The sequence below is a fragment of the Hypanus sabinus genome, chromosome 7 (genome assembly GCF_030144855.1).
Source record: "Hypanus sabinus isolate sHypSab1 chromosome 7, sHypSab1.hap1, whole genome shotgun sequence".
NCBI classification, from domain to species: Eukaryota; Metazoa; Chordata; class Chondrichthyes; order Myliobatiformes; family Dasyatidae; genus Hypanus; species Hypanus sabinus.
The window spans coordinates 111,295,132-111,322,158 of NC_082712.1; the positions used below are offsets into that span (position 1 = coordinate 111,295,132).

The window sequence follows — 27,027 nt, forward strand, 5'->3', positions numbered from 1 at the left end:
TTCCCCTCCCTCATCCTACCCTCTAATTCCCTGCGATTGCCCCTCCCTCATTTCCATCACTCCTATCTCCCCCACCCCCATTCCCCTCACTGAGGACTCCCAGCCCCCTTCACCCCAGGTGCTTTATATCAGAGGAGACTGTGTGATGAAGTGGCATTGGGGGTCCTGGTGAGGGAACTGGGAATCGTCTGGCTTTAAAGAGGAAGAACTTGTATTTACACAGAGCCATTGCTGACCGTAGAGTGACCCCGAGTGGTTTACAGTCAGTGAAGCACTTCCAAAGTTGTTGATATAAAATTGAAAATGTGTTTTATAGTGAGTGGAAGGAACGAAGTAAGATTGAATCCAGGCTGGCTGACCTTTGTCATTACATTCAGTGTGCATAGCAAGCAGATTTACGAGTAAAACACTAAAACCTTTGCCATAACAATGGAAACAGCCTGTTGCCTGGCAACATAAGCTCTGGTTTTATGGGAAAGAATCTTTGCAACAACAGCAGTATTCATTGGAGAGGGGAGACTGATGGGATGACCAAATCGCTGAGCGCATCATAGGGCAGGGAGCATCTTTGGAGAGGGAACCGTGAGGCACCATATCTTAGGGTGCAGATGGATGAGAGAGTGAAAGGCCACAACTGGGCAATGGCTGGACTGAGGTGCACGTGAGAGCTGAGACGGGGACAGGGCAGCTCCCTGTCTCAGTCTCTGCTTCACACTCGAGTGCTCTCCCATCAAAGCCCAACAGAGGTTGAGGGCAGAAAAACAAACAATGCTGGAAACATTCAGCAGGTCAGGCAGCATCTGTAAAGAGATAAACAGTCAATGTTTCAAGTTGGAGACACTGTCAGAACTGAGGAAAGAGCAAAAATGTGTTAGTGATCTCTAGGATCGAAGGCGAGGGAGGGAAGTATAGAATAGAGGGAATGGCATAACTTGGTTCAGTACTTTACTTTCCCTTCAAGTACTGAAAGATTCATTCCCCATTAAGCCATGTAGACATCTTATCAGAAACATTCCCTCTTTTTGCCATGTATCCCGCCTCCCCACCATCTCTCCTGCTGAAAACTAAATGTTTTCTCTCTTTGCCAGATCTGAAGACTCTCAAACCCAATACATTGACCAATTCTCTCTCCACAGATTTTCTGTTTTTATTTCAGATTGCCATCGTCTGAAATTGTTTATGTATTTATGTTGGTCGAGTGACTTGGCATATTCAGATGATGTTCCCGCTTGCCTGTTTTTCACCGGGGAGATTAGATAATCTCTTTGGCTGTCAAAGGCCAGCACACTTCCCACTGCCCTCCCTTTCTCTGCAAGCTAAAATGTGTTTACCCCTAACCTTCCCACTCCTTTAATGAGGCACGGGCACCTTCTCTCGCCACAGCTACAACCGCCTTTCCAACATTTCCATTCCAGAATCCCCGTCTGTCATTTCCTGCTTTGCAGTAACTGGGTTGTAGCTGTGGGCGATGGAAGGGGCCAGCAGCCAGGTGTCTAACACAGGACTTTCAGCTGTGCCAGGTCATAGGTGATGGCAGCCACCAGGTGACAGAACAGTTGGCCCCAGTCCTGGCGACTCTCCGCAGTGCTGTGCCGAGCTCGATGGGCGCTGAAGATCGAAGCCAAGAGCAGCTGCTCGAAAGTGTCCATTTCCAGCACTTCTCCCATGTTGGACACTTCGGCCAGGGTCTTGGTGATACCGGAGTGGGTTCTTGGAATGCGTGTGTTGAATATGCGGTGGAAGGTTTTGGCTGGACGCGTTGAAGACAATTCCTCATCCTGCAGAGTTATCGTGTGGTTTTTCCCAATCACCAAGCCCTCCGACAAGAACTGAGGAAACAGCAGCAAAGTCAAAATCCGGTTTGCTTCACATGCACAAACCCGGGTACGCATGGGTGCAATGAAAAACTTACTTGCAACAGCATCGCAGGCACGTAGCGTTAGACAAGCAGCATTCCCCAAGACAAACATAAATTACGCACAATTTTTAATGAGAGCTCACAACTAGAACAAAGAACGAGGCCCATTTCAATGCAGGGGATGGCATGGCACAGCCGATTGTGAGAAAGGTGTGTCTGTAATGTCTTGGTGCAGTATACTGCTCTCTGTGGCTTCTTGTGTACCTGTACAAACTGCAGTACCAGACCGTGATGTAACTGGTCAGCAAACTTTTAACATCTGTAGAAGTTTGTGAGAGTGTTTGGTGACAAACCGAACCTCCTTAACCTCCTAAGAGAGTAAAAATGCTGGTGTGCCTTCCTTTTGCTGTGCCCAGGCAGATAATCCCATCTGCAAATGCCCAGGAATGAAAGCTGCTGATGGTCACACAGACAGAGAGCAGCAAGCAATCTGCCTGAGGAACGATGTGGGTCAAACAGCTCCTGAGGGGAGAAAGAAATTGCTGATGTTTCAGGTTGAAAACCTGCATCAGGACAGGGGGTGGAGGTAGGAGATGGTCAGCATAAAGAGGGAAAGGGGAGTGGTGAGACAGAAGCCGAGGTGTTTGTGCATGAAGAGGGCTAGGAGATGCTGGGCACGCTGTGTTAGGTTAGGGGAGGGAAGGATGGCATATTTAAGAGGCAGTGACAGGTGAATGATGGGTGGAGACGAGTGAGAAAGGTAAGATGTGGAAGGGCCTGTGAAGACTGGGATAACTTCAGCAGGGAGACAGCCAGGAACACAAAGGGCTATCAGTGAAAGACTGTTATTGGGGACCATTATTTCTTTGACCACACAGGCAGACACTAGACACTAGAATACCACAGCACAGTACAGGCCCTTTAGCCCTCCATGTTGTGCCAACCCATATAATCCTTAAAAAAAAGCACTAAACCCACACTACTCCATAACCCTCCATTTTTCTTTCATCCATGTGCCTGTCCAAAAGGCTCTTAAATACCCCTAATGATTTAACCTCCACCACCATCCCTGGCAAGTCATTCCAGGAACTCACAACCCTCTGTGTAAAAAACTTACCCCTGATGTCTCCCCTAAACTTTCCTCCCTTAACTTTGTACATATGCCCTCTGGTGTTTGCTACTCATGCCCTGGGAAGCAGGTACTGACTATCCACCCTATCTATGTCTCTCATAACCTTGTAGACCTTTATCAAGTCCCCTCTCATTCTTCTACGCTCCAAAGAGAAAAGTCCCAGCTCTGCTAACCTTGTCTCATAAGATTTGTTTTCCAATCCAGGCAACATCCTGGTAAATCTCCTCTGCACCCTCTCCATAGCTTCCACATCCTTCCTATAATGAGGTGACCAGAATTGAACACAATACTCTAAGTGTAGTGTCACCAGAGATTTGTAGAGTTGCAACATGACCTCTCTACTCTTGAACTCAATCCCCCTGTTAATGAAACCTAGCAACCCATAGGCCTTCCTAACTACCCTATCAACCTGTGCAGCGACCTTGAGGAATGTATGGATTTGAACCCCAAGGTCCCTCTGTTCATCCACACTCTTAAGTAACCGACCACTAACCCTGTACTCAGCCTTCTGGTTTGTCCTTCCAAAATGCATCACCTCACACTTTTCTGGATTGAACTCCATCTACCATTTTCCTGCCCAACTCTGCAGCCCGTCTATATCCTCTTGTAACCTTCAACAACCTGCAGCTCCATCCACAACTCCACTAATCTTCATGTCATCCGCAAACTTATTCACCCATCCTTCGGCCTCTACATCCAGGTCATTTATAAAAATCACAAATAGCAAGGGTCCCAGGACAGATCCCTGCAGCACTCCACTACTCACCGACCTCCAGGCAGAATACTTTCCTTCCACTACTACCCTCTACTTTCTTCCTTTAGGCTAATTTTTTTATCCAAACAGCCAAGGTTCCACTGATCCCATGCCTCACGACTTTCTGGATGAATCTCTAGTGGGGGACCTTGTCTTGCTAATGCCTTGCTAAAATCCATGTAGACCACATCTACTGCCCTATCCTCATCAATTTCTTTTGTTACCTCTTCAAAAAACTCAATTAGGCTTGTGAGGCACAACCTTCCCTTCACAAAGCCATGTTGACCATCCTTGAGTAGACTGTACTTCTCCAAATGCTCGTAGATCCTATCCTTAAGAATCCTTTCCAATAGTTTGCAGATCACCGATGTAAGACTCACAGGTGTATAGTTCCTAGGATTCTCCCTTTTACCTTTTTAAACAAGGGAACTACATTTGCCATTCTCCAATCCTCCAGCACCTCCCCTGCAGCCAAAGAGGATTCAAAGATCATAGCTGCTGCTCCAGCGATCTCTTCTCTCACTTCCCACAGCACCCTGGGGTGTATCACATCCAGCCCTGGGGACTTATCAATCTTGATGTTTTTAAGAAGATCCTACACTTCTTCTGTAATCTCCACACTGTCCAGCACTCAGGCCTTTTCTATTTCGACCTCACCCTGATCAAGGTCCTTTTCACTTGTGAATACTGAAGCTAAGAATTCATTTAGGACCTCCCCAACCTCCTCCACCTCCAGGCACATGTTGCCTTCATTCTCATCATCTTTCTGTTCTTCACATATGTATAGAACACCTTGAGGTTCTCCTTAACCCTACATGCCAAGGTCTTCTCACGCCCCCTCAAGCTCTCCCAAGTCCTTCCTTTAGCTCTTTCCTGGCTACCCTATATTTCTCATGAGTCCCTCCTGCTTCTATATCTACCATACGCTTCCTTCTTCCTCTTGACGAGTTGCCTCATGTGTTTCGTCAGCCACGGTTCCCTTTTCCTGCCATTTTTTCCTTGTCTCAGTGGAACAAACCTATCCTGAACCCAGCTCAAGTGGTCCCTAAACTTGCTCCACATTACTTCTGTGCTTTCCCCTTTGAACATCTGTTTCCAATTTACTCTCGCTAGCTCCTGCCTCATCCCTTCATAGTTAGCCCTTCCCCAGTTAAGCACTTTACCATTTTGTCTGTTTTTATCCTTTACCATAGCTATGCTGAAGGTAAGGGATTTGTGGTCACTCTCACCAAAATGCTCCCCCACCAAGAGGTCTGTCACCTGACCAGGTTCATTACCCAGAACTAGATCCAGTATAGCCTCTCCTCTCATCGGCCGGTCCACATACTATGTCAGGAATCCCTCTTGAACACAGCTGACAAATTCAGCCCCATCTATCCCCCTTGCACTCAGGAGGTGCCAGTCAATATGAGGGAAGTTGAAATCACCCATAACTACAACCCTGTATTTTGTGCACCATTCTAAAATCTGCCTGCTTCTCTGCTCCTCGGTGTCCCGAGGGCTATTTGGGGGCCTATAGACTACTCCCAGCACAGAGATTGATCCCTTCCTATTTCTGACTTCCACCCAGTCCGACCCAGTGGACGCTCCCTCTACAGCGTCCTCCCTTTCTATAGCCGTGATACTATCCCCTCTTTTTCTTCCTCCCATCCTAATCCTTTTAAAACACCTAAACCCCAGTACCTGCATCAGCCAATCCTGCCCTTCCTCCAGCCTAGTTTCAGTAACGGCCACAATGTCATAGTTCCATGTACTAATCCACGATCTAAATTCATTCCCTTTAATCCTAATACTCCTAGCATTGAAATAGACACATTTCAACCCCTTTAACTGGCTACATTTATGTCTTGTCCCCTGCCTGTCCTTCCTCACCAACTCAGAACTCATGCCCTTGTCCTTCTGCCCTAATCTCTGCACTCACATTCTGATTCCCACCCCGCTGCCAAACTAGTCTAAACCCTCCCCAACAGCTCTAGCAAACCCGCCTGCAGTCCCTTTCCAGTTCAGGTGCATCCCGTCCTTTTTGTACAGGTCAGACGAGATCCCAATGATCCAGAAATCTGAACCCCTGCCCCCTTCACCAACTCCTCAGCCATGCATTCTTCTGCCATAACTTCCTGTTCCTACCCGCTCTGTCTCGTGGCACAGGCAGCAATCCCGAGATTACCACTCTTGAGGTCCTGTTTTTTAACTACTTTCCTATCTCCCCATATTCCTTCTTCAGGACCTCATCCCTACTCCTATCTATGTCATTGGTCCCCACGTGGACCACGACATCTGGCTGCTCACCCTCTCTCTTGAGAATACCGAGAACTCGATTGAGATATCGCAGACCCTGGCACCAGGGAGGCAACAGATCATCCGGGATTCTCAATCTCTCCCACAGAACCTCTTATCTGTCCCCCTAACTATTAAATCCCCTATCACTACTGCTCTTCTCTTTTCCCTCCTTCCCTTCTGAGCTGAGGGTCCAGTCTCGGTGCCAGAGATGCAACCACTGCAACTTGTCCCTGGTAGGTCGTCCCCACCAACAGTATCCAAAACGGTATACTTATTGTTGATGGGAACGGCCACAGGGGTGCTCTGCTCTTCCTGTCTATTCCCCTTCCCTCTCCTGACAGTCACCCAGTTACCTGTCTCCTGACTTTTAGGGGTCCCTGAAACTCCAATCTATTACTGCCTCTGCCTCACGAATGATCCAAAGTTCATCCAGCTCCAGCTCCAGTTCCCTAACTTGGTTTGTCAGGAGCGGCAGCTGGATGCACCTTTTGCAGGTGGAGTAATCAGAGACAATTGTGCTGTCTCTGACTTCCCACATACTACAGTCAGAACACTGGACTACCCTATCTACTACCTCCATTACCAACTCCTAAATTAATTAAAGAAACTTACACAGCACCTCTCTGGGAGCAAGCTCATCCTCTGCCTCTTCTCACCAAAACCTCTCGAGTTAAAGCTCCACTCCTTCACTGGCCGCTCTGCTTGAGCTACCTACCCCTCTTTTTATTTCTTTGAGCTTCTCCATTTTCGATTGCCCAATCAGCTGCTTTCTGCTGAATCTGAGCTATTCAAATCTGGATTGACTTGTTTGCACAGTCCAACTGCCAAACCCTCTCGAGCCAAAGCCTCAAAGCTCCACTCCCTCACTGGCCGCTCTCCACTTTCGTGACAGAGGCAGTTTGACAACACAGTGATGATGTGTGAGAGGTTCAGTACTGTCACTCATTCTGTGCGCTGTGTTAGACCCACAGAGCTGTGAACCAAGGTCACATTTAATACCTTCATGATATGGTGCATTCTGACAGAAATGTTGGATCACTTTATAAAATTGTGTCCTTTCTTCCAAAAGAAAGATTTAGTACTTCAGAGTACAGTACACCCTCATTCATTAATGGAGAATCTACTGTGTCTGATAGCTGTGTTCAGAACTTGTATAATGCAGAGACTCCTAACGATCCACTTTGTACATTGGTAGTAGCTTCTCCTATAAAATCTTGACATACAGTGTCTGTGCGTGCTTTTATTTGTGTAAATAACACTATATCTGTCTATTTGTCTGATTGTGTGCATCTGTGAGCAAGTGCCTTTGAGTGTGTGTCTCTGAGTGTGAACGTGTGTGTCTGTTTTTGTGTATCTGTAAGTTCTTTGGTCTTTCAGCTTGTACATTTGTGAGCAAGAGTGTCTGTGAGTTTGTAAGTGTATCTATGAATGTGCGTGTGTGTATTTACACATGTGAGTGTATCTGAGCACTTGTGTAGCTGCAGGTACGCAGTGTATTTGTATCTGTGAGCATGCGTACCTTTGGGCACGCATGTCTGTGACATGTAAACATGTGTGTCGGAGTGCGTGCATGTGTGTGTGTGTGGATGCAGTGCCCTGTGAACGTCTCCAGGCTGTGTATGTGGGCACATTCTGCTGTAAGGAAGTTCCTGGCCTGTATCTGTCCGTCAGTGTGAATGTTTGTGACCATGATTAATGCGGTTTCATTGTTTTTCACAGCTTCCCGAGATCTGTGGGAGCACACGAGGCATTTTGCACACATTACCTGTGAATCTGAGTGTGGTGTGCATTTATAAGCAGAATTATGTGACTGTGTGTGCATTGTCCCTGTGTTGAGTTTGTGAGGTTGCGTGAGCTTACATCAGTGTTCAGCTCTGTGGGCTGAAGTGTCTGAGGTGTGTAAAATTGTGAGGAACATGGGCAGGGTGGATGGTCACAAGTTTTTGCCCGGGGAAAGAGCCCATAAACTAGAAGGAAAGTCTTATGGGCAAGATTTAAAGGAGACCCAAGGGACAACTTCTTCAGACAGAGGATGGTGTCTGTACAGAACGAGCTGCGAGAGGAAGTGGTAGTGGTGAGTACAATGAAGACATTTAAAATAATTTTGGACAGATGTAGATGTGAAAGGTTTAGAGGGAGATGGGCCAATTGTCAGCAAGTGGGACAAATTCAGTTCATCAACTTGGTCAGTATGGACCAGATGGGCCAAAGGGCCTGATTCTGTGGCTTCCATGAGTGCAAATTTGTTTCTGTGGATATACATTGGTGTGAGTGTCTGAGTCAGCTACTGAGTTTGCACAGCTGTACATCTGTAGCAGAGGGGCTCTGTGACAGCCAGACGTCCGTATGTTGTCTCTTCATTCACCATGAGCACCCTCTATCTATGTACACCCACCTATCTGTAAAAGTGTAGCTTTGTGTGTCGTGCTCATAGTGTCTGTGTCTGTGTGTTTGTGTGTGTGTGTCTGTGTCTGTGTGCCTGTGTCTGTGTGTTTGTATGTGTCTGTATGTGTGCGTCTGTCTGTCTGTGTGTGTGTGTGTCTGTGTCTGTGTGTTTGTATGTGTCTGTGTGTGTGTGCGTTTGTGTCTGTGTGCTTGTATGTGTCTGTGTGTGTGTGCGCCTGTGTCTATGTGTTTGTATGTGTCTGTGTCTGTGTTTGTATGTGTCTGTGTGTGTGTGCGTCTGTGTCCGCGTGTTTGTATGTGTCTGTGTTTGTATGTATCTGTGTGTGTGTGTCTGTGTGTTTGCATGTGTCTGTGTGTTTGTATGTGTCTGTGTGTGTGTGAGTGTCTGTGTCTTTGTGTGTGTGTGTCTGTGTGTTTGTATGTGTCAGTGTGTGTGTCTGTGTCTGTGTGTTTGTATGTGTCTGTGTGTGTGTGTCTGTGTGTTTGTATGTGTCAGTGTGTGTGTCTGTGTCTGTGTGTTTGTATGTGTCTGTGTGTGTGTCTGTGTGTTTGTATGTGTCTGTGTGTGCGTCTGTGTCTGTGTGTTTGTATGTGTCTGTGTCTGTGTGTCTCGGAGTGTGCCTGCAAATATTTGGCTCTGAGTATTTGGGTGTGTATGTGTGTGAGGAAGGAGTAGTTAATAATTTCATAGTCAGTTTGAAGAATTCATTTTAGTTCAATGCCATCTGGGACTTGTGTTTAGCCCTTAATGAAAAGTGTAGGTAATGACTGGGGGGGACAGGAAAATTAAATCAAATGTTTTTCAAGTGGACAAACAAAAGCAGCATCTTAAACAGATATTTCTTAAGTTCTCAGCAAATCTACATGCTACTGAGAAATAAACAATCCAAGGAAAAAGTAATCAGTTTGTGGTTAATTGAGAAGGTTAGATTTGATGTTAGTTTGAGCAGAATCTTGTAAAGTCTTTACTTGTAAAGAGAATGAGTCTGGGACAGAGAGCTTAAGGGTTAAGTGATCACAAAATGCAGCAGAATGACAAGTAACATTAAATAACAGGATTTTGAGCTTCTACAACTGTGTAAAAATAAGTTCTGCAGGAGAAAATCAGAAAACGTTTCAGTGTACAGTATAGAAGGCTACGTTAAGGGTATAAAATGTAATGATATCAGATAGTATATAGTGGTAAAAGGGTTCTGGTCTGTGTTCTGGTCTGGTCTATGTTCCTGAGACTCTCTGTCAGCTGATTTCTCTGTGTCAGAGATGTACGTCTTCTGCAGTAACTTCCATGCGTTACCTGCTATGGATCACCCTAACACGACCCATTATTAAACTAAGACAATATATATTGTATCCAGTCATCAATGAATGCTAGGAAACATTCTAGACATCTGCTTTAAGAATATTCAGGAGAATTTACATAAAGTCCAATATCCATAATTCCGGCTGTCTATAATCTGGGAAAATGAAGTGGATTGAAACCGACTGGACGGAGCAGAGTGTGTCCCAGGGTTGGCTGCTCAGGAACAAGAATGTTCGATGGTAGGAGAGGCACCACATCTCCATTCAAGAAGGCATCAAGTGAGGAGATGGCATGGAACTGGTGGGAGTGGTTGGGCAAGAGAATCTGCAGATGCTGGAAATCCAAGCAACACCCACAAAACGCTGGAGGAACTCAGCAAGCCAGGCAGTGTCTGTGGAAAAGAGTACAGTCGACATGACCCTTCAGGATTGTCCTGATGAAGGGTTCCAGTCCAAAATGTTGATTATACTCTTTTCCATAAATGCCGCCTGGCCTGCTGAGTTCCTCCAGCGTTTTGTGGGTGAGCAATTGGGAATTGGGAACCCTGGACCCATTGCTGTCCAGGGTGGCCGTGGTGGTTGTGACTGCCTGTGAGAATTGGAATCGGTTTATTATTGTCACGTGTACTGAGATACACGTGTACTGAGATACTGAGATCGTTATAAGGTCAAATAATGGCAATGCAGAACAAAGTGTAAGGTAAAGAGCTAGCAGCTGCAGACACCGTCAGTAAAACGGTCTGAATTGTGAGTTTCCAGTCAGAGTGTGAGATTCAGGAGCATGGTATTCCACACAGAGTGCCTGTACGTCTCTGCAGGAGCTACACTGGCACTTCGCCGTGCGCACTGGCAGCAGTCTGGGGGGAAGTGTTGTTACTGTGTTCTCAGTAGGTCTGTGTATCACGATGTCTTCTGTCGTGTGCTTGCTGGAGCCTGGTTCTGGCGATGTACACACCACGCTGAGAGACTTTACCTCATACATCAGATAGGCATCCGCTTCATCCTGTAGAAAAATAATTCTTTTTTCGTCATGCTTTGTCCAGATTGAATCTGCAATCAAACAACATTCACAATGTTGATTAATTTGTTTTTTGTGATAACCTTAGATCCAGTACAGACACTGGATAGCACTGCCTTGTGTTCTGAGGGCTACTCAAGTCTGGTAATGAAGAATGGTCCTGCACTCCTGTGCATGCTGAGCCCATCAGAATGAATGAGCCTTCGGTGTGTTTGGCACCATTGTCACTGGCCAGAACTGAGCAGGCGGTTTCTGTGTGAGGCGATGTAAGGCTTTGCTGTGAGTCGCAGACAGACACAAAGGAAACAATGGTAACTCCAAGCATCTGAGCAGTGTGAAGCCAGCGAGGAAGAACGGGCATTGTACACGTGGAGCTGGGTGTGCAGGACAAATAATGTACATAGATGGATCATTGAGACTATTCACGCTAAGTGTCTACTGAACCCTCAAATACAAGCACACCGCACCAGCCAAACGTGTACTCGTCTCCTCATTCTCCATTCTCTCCAGTGAAGAGTCCTGATCACCCCAAGGCAACGAGACCCAGTTGTCCCACGACTGCCTGTATCTTTCTGTTAGTATTTGCGCCAGGCCCCTCACTAACAGACAGGAGAGGGAAGCACCTCCCTGTGCTGATACCGGTTGGGGGCAGCTCACACTGAACCATGTGGATCAGCACAGTTAGCGGGGAAAAATCTGACACACATTAACAACCCCAGGTCAGTCAGTCAGTCAGCAAACCCCAGCAAGCCTCTGCCCTAAATCTGTCAGTGATTAATTTTGCTGATTAATTGTTAGTAATTAATGTAAGTGAATAAATATTCTCAGGAATAAATACTCAGTAATTTCAATTAGTGAATAAATACAATGACAAAGCACCTCCGCTCCATCTGCCACAACAGACAGGATCTCCCGGTTGCCACCCACTTCAACTCTGCTTCACATTTCCATTCAAATACGTCCATACATGGCCTCCTCTACTGCCATGATGAGGCCAAACTCAGGTTGGAGGAGCAACACCTCATATACCGTCTGGGTAGTCTCCAGCCCCTTGGGATGAACATCGAATTCTCCAACTTCTGGTAATTCTCTCCCTCTCCCTTCCCCCATCCCACCTTCACTCTGTCTCCTCTTCCAGCTGTCTATCACCTCTCTCTTGATTCTGCCTTCTTCTACTACCCATAGTGCTTTCCCCTTACATTCCTTCTTCACCTCTCCTGCCTATCCCCTCCCTGCTTCCCCTCCCCCACCTCTTGATCTTTCCCCTGATTGGTTTTTCACCCGGCACCTTCCCCCCTCCCTCCCACCTTCTTTATGGGGCCCCTGCCCCCTCCTTCGTCAGTCCTGACGAAGGGTCTCAGACTGAAACGTTGACTGCTCCTTTCAACGGATGCTCCCCGACCTGCTGAGTTCATCCAGCTGGTTTGTACGTCTTCATACGTTAGTGCCTGCATTCCCAGGATAATCCTTGTGAATGCTCTCCAACAGATATGGGGACCAAAACTGCTCATGATACTCTAAGTGTGGTCTGACCAACGCCTTATAAAGCTTCATCATTACATCTTTGCTTTCATATTCTAGTCCTGTTGAAATGAATGCTAACATTGCATTTGCCCTCCTCACCCCTGACTCATCCGGCAAGCTAACCTTTAGACCTTCATGCAGGAAGACTCCCAAGTTGCTTTGCACCTCTGACTTCCAAATTTTCTCCCTTTTAGAAAATAGTGTAAGCCTTTATTCCTTTTATGAAAATACACAACCATGCACTTCCCTACACTATATTCCAATGGCCACTTCGTTGCCTGTTCTCCTAACTAGTCTAAGTCCTTCTTCAGACTCCCTACCTCCTCAACATCATCTGCCCCTCCACTCAAGAAACTTGGCCACTTGTCCACAAAGCCATCAATTTGTCATCCAGATCATTGATATATAACATGAAAAGGAGCAATCCCAACACTGACCCCTGAGGAACGTCACTAGTTGCCAGCAGCCATCAGAAAAAAACCCTGTTTATTCCCACTCTTTGCCTCCTGCCAATCAACCAATCTTCCATCCATGCTGGTATCTTTCCTATAATGCCATGGGCTCTTATCTTGTCTAGCAGCCTCATGTGTGGCATCTTGTCAAAAGCCTTCTAAAATTCCAAGTAAATAACATCCACTGACTCTCCTTTGTCTATCCTGCCTGTTATTTCCTCAAAAGATTCCAACAGATCTGTTGAGCCAAATTTGCCCTTAATTTCCCCAAATTTCCATGCTGACTTGTAGACTTGTATCATGTGCTTCCAAGTACCCTGAAACTTCATCCTTAGTAATAGACTCCAGCACTCCATCTTCTCCAGCACTGAAGTCAAGCTAACTAGTGGAGTGACATGTGTAATTTTCCAGTCCTCAGGAGCCATTTCAGAATCTAGTGATTCTTAGCAGATCATTACCAATGCTGCCACAATCTCTTCAGCCACCTCTTTCAGAACCCTGGGGCTAGTCATAGAGTCATAGAATCATAGGAAACAACAGTGTAGAACCAGGACCTTTGACCCATCTAGTCCATGCTGAACCATTTAAACTGCCTACTTCCATCGACCATAGCCCTGCCATCCCTGTACCAATCCAAACTTCTCTTAAACATTGAAATGTAGCTCACATGCACCATTTACACTGGCAGCACATTCCACACTCTCAAGACCCATTGAGTGAAGAGGTTTCCCCTCATGTTCCCCTTAAACCTCTCCTTTCACCCTTAAGCCATGATCTCTAGTTGTAGTCCCACCCAACCTCAGTGGAAAAAGCCTGCTTGCATTTACCCTATCTATACCTCCTATAATTTTGTATACCTCTATCAGATCTCCTCTCAATCTTCTACATGCCAAGGAATAAAGTCCTAACCTATTCAATCTTTTCTTATAACTCAGTTCTGGCAACGTCCTTGTAAATTTTCTCTCTACCGTTTCAACCTTATTTACATCTTTTCTGCAGGCAGGTGACCAAAACTGTACACAATACTCCAAATTATGCCTCACCAATGTCTTATACAGCTTCAACATAAAATATCATCTCCTGTACTCAGTGCTTTGTTTTATGAAAGGAAAGCCAATGTGCCGAAAGCTTTCCGACCCTATCTACCTGTGCCACACTTTCAATGAATTATGGACCTGTATTCCCAGATCCCATTGCTCTCCCACACTCCTCAGTGCCCTATCATTCACTGTGTAAGACCGACCCTGATTGGTCAGACGGAAGTGCGAAACCTCGCACTTGTCTGCATTAAATTCCATCTGTCATTTTCAGCCCATTTTTCCAACCACTCAGATCCTGCTGCAATCTCTGATAGTCTTTCTTGCTGTCTAGTACATCCCCAATTTTGGTGTCATCTGCAAATTTCCTGATTCAGTTAACCACATTATCATCCAGATCATTGATATAGATGACAAACAACAATGGACCCAGCAATGATCCCTGCGGCACTCCACTAGTCACAGGCCTCCAGTCAGAGAGGTAACCAGCTACTACCACTCTCTGGCTTCTTCCACAAACCAGTGTCTAATCCAATTTACTACCTCACCTTGAATGCTGAGTGACTGAACCTTCTAGACCAGCCTCCCATGTGGGACCTTGTCAAATGCCTTAAAGTCCAACCAGACAACATGCATTGTCTTGCCTTCCTGGTAACTTCTTCGAAAAACTCTTTGTTTGGTTAGACATGACCTACCATGCACAAAGCCATGCTGACTATCCTATCAGTCCATGTCTATCCAAGTACTATATATCCGGTCCCTTAGAATACCTTTCAATAACTTTCCCATAACTGATGTCAGGCTCAATGGCCTATATTTTCCTGGTTTATTTTTAGATTCTTTGTAAAAAGATGGAATAACATTGGCTACCCCGCAATCCTGGGGATTTATGCTCCTTAATTTGTCTCAAGATAGCAAACTCCTCCTCTGTATAGAGTCTGTGACCTCACTGCAGTTTCGCCTCATCTATAGACTCTGTATCCAGCTACTCCGTAAGTACAGATACAACACATCCGTTTGAGATCTCCACTGCTTCTTTTGGCCCCATACATAGATTACAATTCTGATCTTCCAAAAGACCATTTTTGTCCCTTGCAATCTTTTCTACATATCCGTTGAAACCCTTGGGATTCTCTTTCACTTTATCTGCTCGGGCAACCTCATGCCTTCTTTTAGCCCTCCTGATTTCTCTCTTAAGTGTTCTCTTGCATTTCCTATGTTCCATAAGTACCTCATTTGTTCTTACCTGCTAAGTACAGTACCTCCTTTTTTTCTTAACTAGATCCTCAATATCTGTTGAAAACCAAGGTTCCCCAAATCTGTTATCTCTACCTTTTATTCTGACACACAAGCTTTGTACTCTCAAAATTTCACTTTTGAAGGCCTCCCACTTACTAAGTCCACCTTTGCCAGAAAACGACCTGTCCCAATCCACACATGCCAGATCCTTTCTGGTACCAATAAAATTGGCTTTTTTCCAATTTAGAATCTTAACCTGCATTCAGGCTTATATTTTTGCATATGTACTTCAAAACTAATGGCATTATGATCACTAGATGCAAAGTGTTCCCCTGCACAGACTTCTGTCACCTGCCTTGTCTCATTACCTAATAGCAGATCAAATATCGCACACTCTCTCATTGGGACTTCTACGTAATGATGAAGGTAACCTTCCTGTACACGTTTGACAAACTCTATCCCATCTAGTCCTTTCAAAGTGTGGGAGGCCCAGTCAATGTGTGCAACATTAAAATCAACTGCTATAACAACCTTATGTTCTTTGCAACAGTCTGCAACCTTCCCACAAATTTGTTCCTCTAAATCCCTCAGACTGTTGGGTGGTTTGTAATGTAGCCCTAATTACGTGGCCATAGAACATAGAATAGTACAGCACAGTACAGGCCCTTCAGCCCACAATGTTGTGCCAACCCTTAAACCCTGCCTCCCATATAACCTCCCTCCTTAAATTCCTCCATATACCTGTCTAGTAGTCTCTTAAATTTCACTAGTGTATCTGCCTCCACCACTGACTCGGGCAGTGCATTCCATACATTAATTATTCTTTGGTTCTGGCCATAAAGCCTCACCAAACAAGCTGTCTCGTCTGTCCTGACGGAGCACCGCCACGACATTTTCTCCAGTAACACCGCTTCTCCCTCTTTAATCCCTGTTGCGTCTAAAACAACAGAGACCCAGAACACTGAGCTGCCAGTCCAGCCCCTCCTGCACCAACTCTCTCTGATGGCTATAATATCATAATGCCACGTATTGATCCATGCTCTGAACTTTCAAAGATACCCTCTATCCTGGGCAGAGGGTATTGATCTGTTTTCAGTACTGGGTTGACGGTGACCTTAAAATCACCACAGATCCTGACAGACCCATTCATCTTGGTGACTGAGATCACTGGCATTGTCCATGGGCTCCACCTAATTTTGAAGGAATTCCTTCAGCCTCCAGACAATCTAGCTTAATGGCTGCTTTATCATGGATAGTATAAAGAAGCAGACAGGCTTTGCAAAACTTGGGTGTGGCATTTTCATTTAACACTTCTTTACCCTTGATATGTTTGAGTTTTCCAATGCTATCCTTGAAAGTGGCTGTGCCTTTCGTAATTCACTTTCAGTTGACTCTGTTACAGGGAATGTGACGTGCAAATGGTGGATGGATCTCCAATCAAGTTGTAGTTGTCTTGGCCTCTCACAACCCTCAATGCTCCTGTTTTTACTACATACAAGCCCAATGTGGCTCGTTGGTTGTAGTTCACTGTTATGAATGTCATTCCCACAGGAGTTATCTTCTCTCCAGTTTAAGTTTAAGTTTGTAGTTGGATATCTGCAGGCTTCAGTTCAGAATCTTTGAAATGCCATTCAAACTCATTTTGTGGAATCACTGAAACAGCTGAGCCAGTGTCCAATTCCATTTTAATTAAAACCATAAGACAGGAGTAGAATTAGGCTATTTGGCCCATCGAGTCTGCTACACCATTTAATCATAGCTGATCCTCTTTTCCCCTCCTCAACCCCGCTCCCTGGCCTCCCCATAACCTTTGATGCTGTGTCCAATCAAGAACCTATCAATCTCTGCCTAAAATACACCCAATGGTCGGGCCTCCACAGCTCCCTGTGGTTCCAAATTCCACAAATTCTCCACCCTCTGGCTAAAGAAATGTCTCTGCATCTCTGATTTAAATGGACGCCACTCTATCCTGAGGCTGTGACCTCTTGTCCGAGACTCTCCACCATGGGAAACATCCTTTCCATATCTACTCTGTCTAGGCCTTTCAACATTCAAGAAATTTCAATGAGATCACCCCTCATCCTTCTAAATTCCAGTGAGTACAGACCCAGAGCAATCAAACATCCCTTATATGATTACCCTTTCATTCCCAGAATCATCCTTGTGAATCTCCTCTGAACTGTCTCCAATGACAGCACATTTTTTCTTAGATGAGAAGCCCAAAACTGTTGACAATACTCAAGGTGAGGCCTCACCAGTGCCTCATAAAGCCTCAACATCACATCTCTGCTCTCGTATTCTAGACCTCTTGAAATGAATGCTAACATTGCATTTGCCTTCCTCACCACTGACTCTACCTGCAAGTTAACCTTCAGCGTGTTCTGCACAAGGACTCCAAACCCCCTTTGCATCTCAGATTTTTGGATTTTTTCCCTGTTTAGAAAACAATCTGCACATTTATTTCTATTAGCAAAGTGCGTGACCATGCATTTTCCAACATTGTATTTCATTTGCCACTCTCTTGTCCATTCCCCTAATCTGTCTAAGTCCTGTTCCCTCAACACTACCTGGCCCTCCACCAATCTTTGTATCATCTGCGAATTTGGCAACAAAGCCATCTATTCCATCATCTAAATCATTGATCTACAGTGTGAAAAGAAGCTGTCCCAACACCAGCCCTTGCAGAACACCACTAGTCACTGGCTGTCAACCAGAAAAGGATCCTTGTATTCCTACTCCCTGGCTCCTACCAATCAGCCAATCCTCTAACGATGCCAGAAACTTTTCATGGGCCTTTAACTTGGTAAGCAGCCTCATGTGTGGCACTTTTTCAAAGGCCTTATGAAAGTCCAAATATATAACATCCACTCTATCTCCTTTATCTATCCTTCTTGTAATCTCTTCTAAGAAACCAACAGGTTTGTCAGGCCTGATTTTCCGTTAAGGAAACCATGTTGACTTTGACCTATCTTACCCTATGTCACCAAGTACTCCATAACCTCATCCTTAACAATTGACTCCAACATCTTCCCAATTATTGAGGTGTGAGTAACTGGTCTATAATTTCCTTTCTGCTGTCTTCCTCCTTTCTTAAAGAGTGGAGTGACATTTCCAATTTTCCAGTCCTCTTGCACCATGCCAGAGTCCAATGAATTTTGGAAGATAATTACGAATGCCTCCACGATCTCTTTCAGAACCCTGGGGTGCAGTTCATCTGGTCCATGTGACTTATGTACCCTTCGGTCTTTCAGCTTTTTGAGCTCCTTCTCCCTTGAAATACTAACTGCACTCACTTCTCTTCCCTCACACCCTTCAACCTCTGGCACACTGCTAGCATTTTCCACAATGAAGACTGTTGCAAAATACTCATTTAGTTCATCTGACATCTCCTGTCCCTCATTATTATTTCTCTGGCTTCATTTTTTTATGGTCCTATATCCACTCTCATCTCTCTTTTATTTTTTACACACTTGAAAATGCCTTTACTATCCACTTTGATATAGTTTGCTAGCTTGCTTTCATATTTCATCTTTTCCCTTCTAATGATTCTTTCAGTTGTTCTCTGCAGGTTTTTAAAAACTTCCCAATCCTCTACCTTCTCGCTAATTTTTGCTTTGTTGCATGCCCTTTCTTTTGCTTTTACATTAGTTTCGGCTTCCCTTGTCAGCCACAGTTGTACTATTTTGCTATTTGAGTATTTCCTTGTTTTTGGAATACATCTATCCTGCACCTTCCTCATTTTCCCCAGAAACTCACACCATTGCTGCTCTGCCGATATCCCTGCCAGCAGCTCCTTCCAATTTACTTTGGCCAACTCCTCTCTCATACCACTGTATTTTCCTTTATTCCACTGAAATACTGTCACATCAGACCTTACTTACTCCATATTAAATTTCAAGTTGAACACAATCATATTGTGATCACAGCCTCCTAAGGGTTCCTGTACCTTCAGCTCCCTAATCATCTCCCCTTCATTACATAACACCCAATCCAGTATAGCTGATCCCCGAGTAGGCTCAACGACAAACTGCTCTAAAAAGCCATCTCTTAGGCATTCAACAAACTCTCTCTCTTGAGATCCATTACCAACCTGATTTTCCCAATTGACCTGCATGTTGAAATCTCCCATGACTATCATAACATTGCCTCTCTGACATGTCTTTTCTACTTCCCATTGTAATCTGTGGTTCACATCCCAGCCACTGTAGGGAGACCTGTATATAACTGCCTTCAGAGTCCTTTTACCCTTGCAGTTTCTTAACTCAACACACAGGGTTTCAATATATTTTGATCCTATGTCATATCTTTCTACTGATTTGATATTATTCTTTACCACAGAGTCACATCACGCTCTCTGTCTACCTTCCTATTCCTCAAATACAACATGTAACCTTGGACATCCAGCTCCTAAAAACAACCGTCCTTCAGCCACGATTCAGTGATGGCCACGTCATTATACATGACAACCTGTAATAATGCAACAAGATCATCCACCTTATTTCTTATACTCTATGCATGTGAGTACTGTATTTGTTACCCTACTTGACTCTGTATCCCTAATGTGCTGATATTCACCCTGATAGTTGCAATTTTGTCCTGTCGTCTGCCTGCCCTTCCTGACAGTCTGACTGCACACTGTCTTTGCTTTTTACCATCTATCCTATCCTGACTCCCTTCACTCCGGTTTGCACTGGTCAATTGCATTTCTGTCTGTTATTGATAAAACTATTTCAACTATTCATTTAAATGTAAGTTTTGTTACAGTTAGGAGCTGTTTTTGAATGCTTTCTTATAAGATTCCTCAAATGAAATAATCTCCCAGTGCATCGTTAATCCCACCACTAAACTGATAGCGCTCAGACAATCTCTTCAATTCTGCCATGTGCGCTGAATGGACTCCCCTTCCTTTTGATTCTGCTTACAAAACCTAAAGAGTTCTGCAATCAACAGTGGTTTCAGTTCTAAATGTTCCTGCATTACTTTCATGATATCAGCGTAGCTCATTTTGGCTGGTTTGGTTGGAGCAGTCAAACTTCGAAGCAAATTGTATGCTTTTCCGCCGAATGCACTCTGCAAAACTGGTTTCTCATTGGCTACTCAATTTGCTTTAAAGTACTTCTCAATCTGCTTAGTATACTATATCCAGTTATATCTTGTGCAATCTAAAGTGTATATCATTCTGACATGGCCAGCTATTTCTACTTCTTTTTAAATTTATGATTATTATAGCCTGGTATTCACTGCTTCTGAACCTGTGATTTTGTTTTCTATCTTTTTTTCAACTCAGCTATGTACTCTTTTTTGAAGAAGCATGTGCTATGCTGTCTTTTTTTAAAAACTCAAATGTCTCGCTGTCCTTTTTTAAAAACTCGAATGTTTTGTTGCTTTTCAACAAGTAGGTATTCATCTCAGGTTCATTTGAAACTTTCTCATTGCCACTGTTACGTTTTGTAACTCAAAATCATAAAACTAATTGAAAGGAAAACAAGGAACAAAGAGATAATTTGTTTAGCTTCGCTTTCTCACTTGAAATAAAGAGATTTGGTTGGTTTGGCCTGTAGCATTGTTTTGATCTACTTTAGCAGCTGCTTATATAACTTACTGGGGCTGCGAAGGGATTTTTTTCTGGCCTATCCCTTGTTTTGGGTAGCCGTTTTTTCTGCCTTTGCATAAGCAGTTCATTAGCACCAGCGGTAATAGAGGCACGGCATGTTTTAAAAAGAAAAAAGTGAACCAATAATTAGTATAATGGCAAAGTTGTTATAAGCCTGACAAAGCGGGACTAAGAATCACTTTGCGGTATAGTTTACCGGTAGAGAGAGTGGAGTTTACTGACTTTGGCTCAAGAGCCTTCGGTGAGGAGGTGCAGGTGAGTAGTGGGTAAATGTTTTGTTGTGGTTGGATGAGAGTGTCACCAGACTACAACAAATTAAATAAAGTAGAGAAGATGCAGGATCAGGTAGCTGCGTGATGTGGGAACTGGTGGACCCCATTATGGTTCCTGGTGAACACATCTGCAGCAAGCGTTGGCTGCTCGAGGGACTCAGGCTCAAAGTTGATGACCTGGAATCTGAGCTTCAAACATGTGGCGCATGAGGGAGGGGGAGAGTTACCAGGATTCTCTGTTTCAGGAGGTAGTCACACCCATTCGATTAGCTGGCTCAAATTCAGACTGTGTTCAGGGATAAGAGGGTGTGACTGCAAGTGAGGCGGGTGGTGGGATCCAAGAGACCGTGCTGGAGGAGCCCCAGCCCTTGAGCTTGTCCAACAGGTCTGAGATTCCTGCTCCCTGTGCGGATGAGAGTGGGGGCTGTAGGAAGGATGAGCAACATAACTGTGGCACTGTAGTTCAGGGAGCCATTCAAGATGGGGGAGAGAAGAGAAATGTCATGATAATTGGGGATGGTACAGACAGAGGAATAGACAGAGTTCTCTGTCGCAGGGATAGAGAGTCTTGAAAGCTGTGTTACCTGCCTGGTGCCCGGGTTTGGAACATCTTATCTGACCTGCAGAGGAATTTGCAGTGGAGGGGAAAGATCCAGTTGTTATTGTCCATGTGGGTACCAACGACATGAGTAGAATGAGGAAAGAGGTTCTACTGAGGGAATTTGAGCAGCTAGAGGCTAAATTAAAAAGCAGAACCAAAATGGTGGTAATCTCTGGATTACTACCTGTGCCACATGCAAATTGGCACAGAATCAAGAAGATTAGAGAGTTAAATGTGTGGTTCAAGGATTGGTGTGGGAGAAGTGGGTTTGGATTTATGGGAAACTGGCACCAGTATTGGAAAAGGTGGGGGGGGGGGAGCTATTCTATTGGGACAGGCTCCACCTGAAATGTGATGGGACCTGCATCCTGGTAAATTGCAAAGCTAGGGCTGCAGATAGGGCTTTAAACTAAATAGCAGGGGAGTGGGTTCAACAGATTGGAGAAGTATGGATAAAGAAAAAGAGATAAGTATGAATAAAGATAAAATAAAGGCAAAAGTTTAAAAGGAGAGGGTGGACTGCAGAAAAGTCAAGTGCATAAGAGATGAAGATGACTAGATTTTAAAAGCACAGAGAGTGCAAGGGCACTTTATCTGAATGCCTGTAGTATTCAAAATATGGTCAGTGAACTTGTGGCACAAATCAATACAAAGAGGAATGAGTTAGTGGCCATTACAGAGACGTGGTTGCAGCTGGAGAAGATTGGGAATTAATTATCCAAGGATATCGGGTAATACAGAAGGATGGGCAGGAAGGGAAGGGAGGTGGGATAGCGCTCTTAATTAAAGATGAAATCAGGGTGATAATAAGAGACGATATAAGATCGGAGGAGCAGAGTGTTGAATCCACCTGGGTAGAGATTAGGAATAAAAAGGGAAATAAAATCGCTGGTGGGAGTTGTCCTCAGGCCACTGAATAACATTACAGTGGCACAGGCAATAAACTGAGAAATATCTGAGGCATGTAAGAACGGAACAGCAGTGATCGTGGGGGACTTTAACTTGCACGTAGATTGGGTGAATCCAGTTGGTCGAGGCAGTCTTGAGGAGGGCTTCATAGAATGCATACGTCATAGCTTTCTTGAAGAGCATGTTACTGAGCCTACAAGGGAACGTGTTATCTTGGGTCTGGTCCTGTGCAATGAGACAGGTAAAATTAGCAATCTTGTAGTCAGGGATCCTCTTGAAAAGAGTGATCACAGTATGATTGAGTTTCTCGTACAAATGGAGGGTGCAATAGTTTGATCTAAAACCAGAGCATTATGCCCAAACAATGGAAACGCAACAGGATGAGGGAGGAGTTGGATAGGGGTGACTGGGAACACAGGCTATATGGTGGGACGGTTGAGGAACAGTAGAAGACTTTCAAAGATATTTTTCATAGTGCTCAACAGAAGTATATTCCAATTAAAAGTGAGGACAGTCAGGGTGGGGAGTGCGGAGCCAGCCACGGACAACGAAGGAAATAAAGAAAGGGATCAAACCGAAAGATAAGGAAAGCTTTAAAAAACAACAAAGAACCACTAAGTGAGAATAAAGAAAGGGAAGATAGATTATGAAAATAAATTAGCACAAGATATAAAAATGGATAGTAAGAGTTTTAATAATTATATAAAGTGGAAAAGGGTGGCTAAGGTGAATGTAGGTCCCTTGGAGGATGAGAACTGATATTGGGTAATGAGGAAATGGCCGAGGCTTTGAATGACTATTTTGTGTCAGTTTTCATGGTGGAGGACATGTCTAACATGCCGAAGAGAGATGTTATGGATGCGAGGGGAGGTGAGGACCTCAATACAATAGCTGTCACTAAAGAGGTAATGCTGAGCAAACTTGGGAGCCTGAAGCTAGACAAGTTCCCTGGTCCTGATGGAATGCATCCCAGGGTATTGAAAGAAATGGCAGAGGTTATTGTAAAGGCTTTGTTGATAGCTCACCAAATTTCTCTGGACTCCGGACAGGTCCCAGCAGATTGGAAGAAGGCAAGTGTCACACCACTGTTCAAAAAAGGCTGCAGGGAAAAGGCAGGTAACTATAGGCCAGTTAGTTTAACATCTGTAGTTGGGAAAATGCTTGAAGCTATCATTAAAGAAAAAATAGTGAGGCATCTGGAAAGAAATGGATCCATCAGGCAGACACAGCATGAATTCAGCAAAGGCAGGTCCTGTTTGACAAACTTACTGACGTTCTTTGAGGTTATAACAAACGTAGTGGATAGAGCAGAATAGGTGGACATTATTTAGTTGGATTTCTAGAAAGCGTTCAATAAGGTGCCACATAAAAGGCTTATACATAAGATAAGAATGCACAGAGTTGGGGGTGATGTATTAGCATGGATAGAGGATTAGTTAACCAACAGAAAGCAGAGAGGTGGGATACATGGATGTTTCTCTGGTTGGCAATCAGTGAGCAGTGTGCTTCAGGGATCGATGCTGGGCCCGTGACTGTTCACAATGTACATTAACAATCTGGAAGAGGGGACTGAGTGTAATGTATCTAAGTTTACTTTTGACACTAAATTGAGTGGAAAAGCAAATTGTGCAGAGAATATGGAGAGTCTGCAGAGATAGGTTAAGTGAGTGGGTAAGGGTTTAGCAGATGGAGTACGATGGTGGTAAATGTGAGGTCATCCACTTTGGAAGGAAAAGCGGAAAATCAGGTTATTATTTAAATGTTAAAAGATTGCAGCATGCTGCTGTGCAGAGGAACCTGGAAGCACTTGTGCAAGAATCGCGAACGGTTGGGTTGCAGGTGCAACAGGCAATCAAGAAGGCAATGGAATGTTGGCCTTCATTGCTAGAGGGATTAATTTAAGAGCAGGGAGGTTATGCTGCAACTGTACAGGGTACTGGTGAGGCTGCACCTGGAGTACTGCGTGCAGTTCTGGTCTCCATACTTGAGGAAGGATATACTGGCTTTGGAGACAGTGCAGAGGAGGTTCACCAGGTTGATTCCAGAGATGAGGGGGTTAGACAATGAGGAGAGATTGAGTCGCCTGGGACTGTACTCGCTGGAATTCAGAAGGATGAGAGGACATTTTATAGAAACGTATAAAATTATGAAAGGAATAGATAAGCTAGAGACAGGAAGGTTGTTTCCACTGGTAGGTGAGACTAGAACTAGGGGACATAGCCTCACGATTTGGGGAAGGAAATTTAGGATGGAGATGAGGAGGAACTGCTTTTCCCAGAGGGTGATGATTCTGTGGAATTCTCTGCAAAGAAGCAATGGAGGCTACCTCAGACATTTAAGACAAGGTTGGATAAATTTTTGCATAGTAGGGGAATTAAAGGTTATGGGGCAGGTAGGTGAAGATGAGTCCATGGTCAGATCAGCCATGATCTTATTGAATGATGGAACAGGATTGACGAGCCAGGTGCCTACTCCTGCTCCTATTTCTTGTGTTCTTAAGTTCTATGTACATAGGATGTGGCAGCTTACTGATGTATATCATTTACGTATTTTTACATATAACCAACAATGCATTATATAATCAATACAGAATGCTTATTCAAACAAAATATTTACAATATTACTCAAATATTACTGAAATATTAGATACACAACAGGACCAATATCCAATCTCACCTCTTTAAGATATCTGAAAAGATATCTGGTATCCTCTTCTATATTATCAGCCAACATACCTTCATATTTCATGTTTTTCTCCTTTTAGTTGCACTGGTTTTCAGTTGGTTTTTCAAAGTATCCCAATCATCTAGCTTCCCACTGATTTTTAAAATAATTTCTCCCATTTGCTTTTGTTCTGTCTTTGACTTCGCTTGTCAGACTGTTGCCTCATTCTCCCTTTGGACTAACTCTTCTTTGGGATGTATCTATCCTGTAGCTTCCGAATTGCTCCCAAAAACCATCCATTGCTGTTCCACCATCATTCCTGCTAGTGTTCCCTTCCAATCAACTTTGGCCAGCTCTTCTTTCATGCCTCTGTGATTGCCTTAACTCCACTGCCATACTGATACATCTGATTTTAGCTTCTCCCTCTCAAACTGCAGGGTGAATTCTATCATATTATGATCACCATCTCCTCAGTTCTTTTACCTTGATCCCCTAATCAAATCTGGTTTATTACACAATTCCCAATCCAGAATTGTCTTTTCCCTAGTGGGCTCAACCAAAAGCTGCTGTAAAAGCCATCTCATATAGGCATTCTACAAATTCCCTCTCTTGGGATTCACAGCAACCTACCTGCATATTGAAATCCCCTATGACTAGAGTACCATTGCCCTTTTATCTCTCATTTACCCTACCTCCTGACTGCTGTTTAGAGGCCTGCCCATAACTCCCATCACAGCCCTTTTAGACTAGCAATTTCTTAACCCTTCCCACAAGGATTCTACATCTTCTGATCCTATGTCCCCTCTTGCTAAGAAATTGGATAAAAATATACAGTACTAATGCGTTTGAATACTGTTAGAAAGCAAAAACTGGACATCATCATAGTTAATGGCAGTGGTCAGTCATAAGGCTAACTAATCCAATAATTGGCAGGTAGCATTTAGTCAGTAATTTAAACCTGAGAGTCACTTGTTTTGGAAATTAGAGTACATTTGGTCAAACTAAGCAGGTTGATGTTGAACCTACCCTTATCTTTCGGAGGACATCCCCACAGCTTGGCTGGTAATCCAGAGAGATGCAAGTCCCACCCGCAGCAGCTGTGGGGAACTTAAATTCCCCAAATTGAATAATTTTGCACTTAAATGTTTGTGCCTGTGTGGTGACCAGGCAACTATTGGATCAACAAATAAATAAAAACATCTGCTTCTTCCATGTCCTTGAGAGAAATGAACAGAGCCTAAACCGTCAAAAGACTGAGATTACCTTCCTGCAGGCACTGTGGGGGCACCTTCACCTGATGAACTGGTGTGGTGCCAGGTGGCAGCTCCCCCCAACCGCTCGACGGCACTTAGCAATTAACAAGCGCTGGCACTACCCACACAGACACTTCAGGAAAAAGGCTGGTGGTGGAGCTTACCTGTGATGTGGAACAGGGTGATGATCATGCACAGCCTCACGATGACCGAGGGGCATATGGTGTGCGACCCACACAGTAGAACTCCCGTCCTCATCCTCTGCCCTGTCCTGAGAGCTTACAGCACACTGGACTCTCCCTGCCCTTCTTCTGTTGCCACACACTGGCTTATCAGCACGTTTGAAAGGCGAGGTCTGCTGCAGCTAACTCTGACTGAAATTCAAGACGAGGTCCTGGCAAGCATTAGGGGCTTCTCTCTCTCTCTCTCTCTCTCTCTCTCTCTCTCTCTTTCTCTCTCTCTCTCTCTCTTTCTCTCTCTCTCTCTCTCTCTCTCTCTCTCTCTCTCTCTCTCTTTCTCTCTCTTTCTCTCTCTCTCTCTCTCTCTCTCTCTCTCGCTCTCTCTCTCTCTCTCTCTCTCTCTCTCTCTCTCTCTCTCTCTCTCTCTCTCTCTCTCTCTCTCTCTCTCTCTCTCTCTCTCTCTCACTCAGCTCTGCTTCCAGTCACTAAATCCCCCAAAGTTTCTGGCAGGGTTACAACCTTAGCAACAGAATACG

General features: G+C 44.5%; 1 protein-coding gene across 1 annotated transcript; it reads right to left on the minus strand.

Moving 5' to 3' along the window:
* Positions 1-291: 291 nt before the first annotated feature.
* Positions 292-26,809, minus strand: LOC132396383 (protein FAM180A). Its single transcript, XM_059973908.1, has 3 exons — positions 26,477-26,809; positions 10,703-10,779; positions 292-1,829 (listed from the first exon to the last, which is right to left on the minus strand). Exons 1-3 carry the CDS (start codon positions 26,568-26,570, stop codon positions 1,494-1,496), a joined length of 507 nt encoding a protein of 168 aa, XP_059829891.1. The 5' UTR covers positions 26,571-26,809; the 3' UTR covers positions 292-1,493.
* Positions 26,810-27,027: the final 218 nt, after the last annotated feature.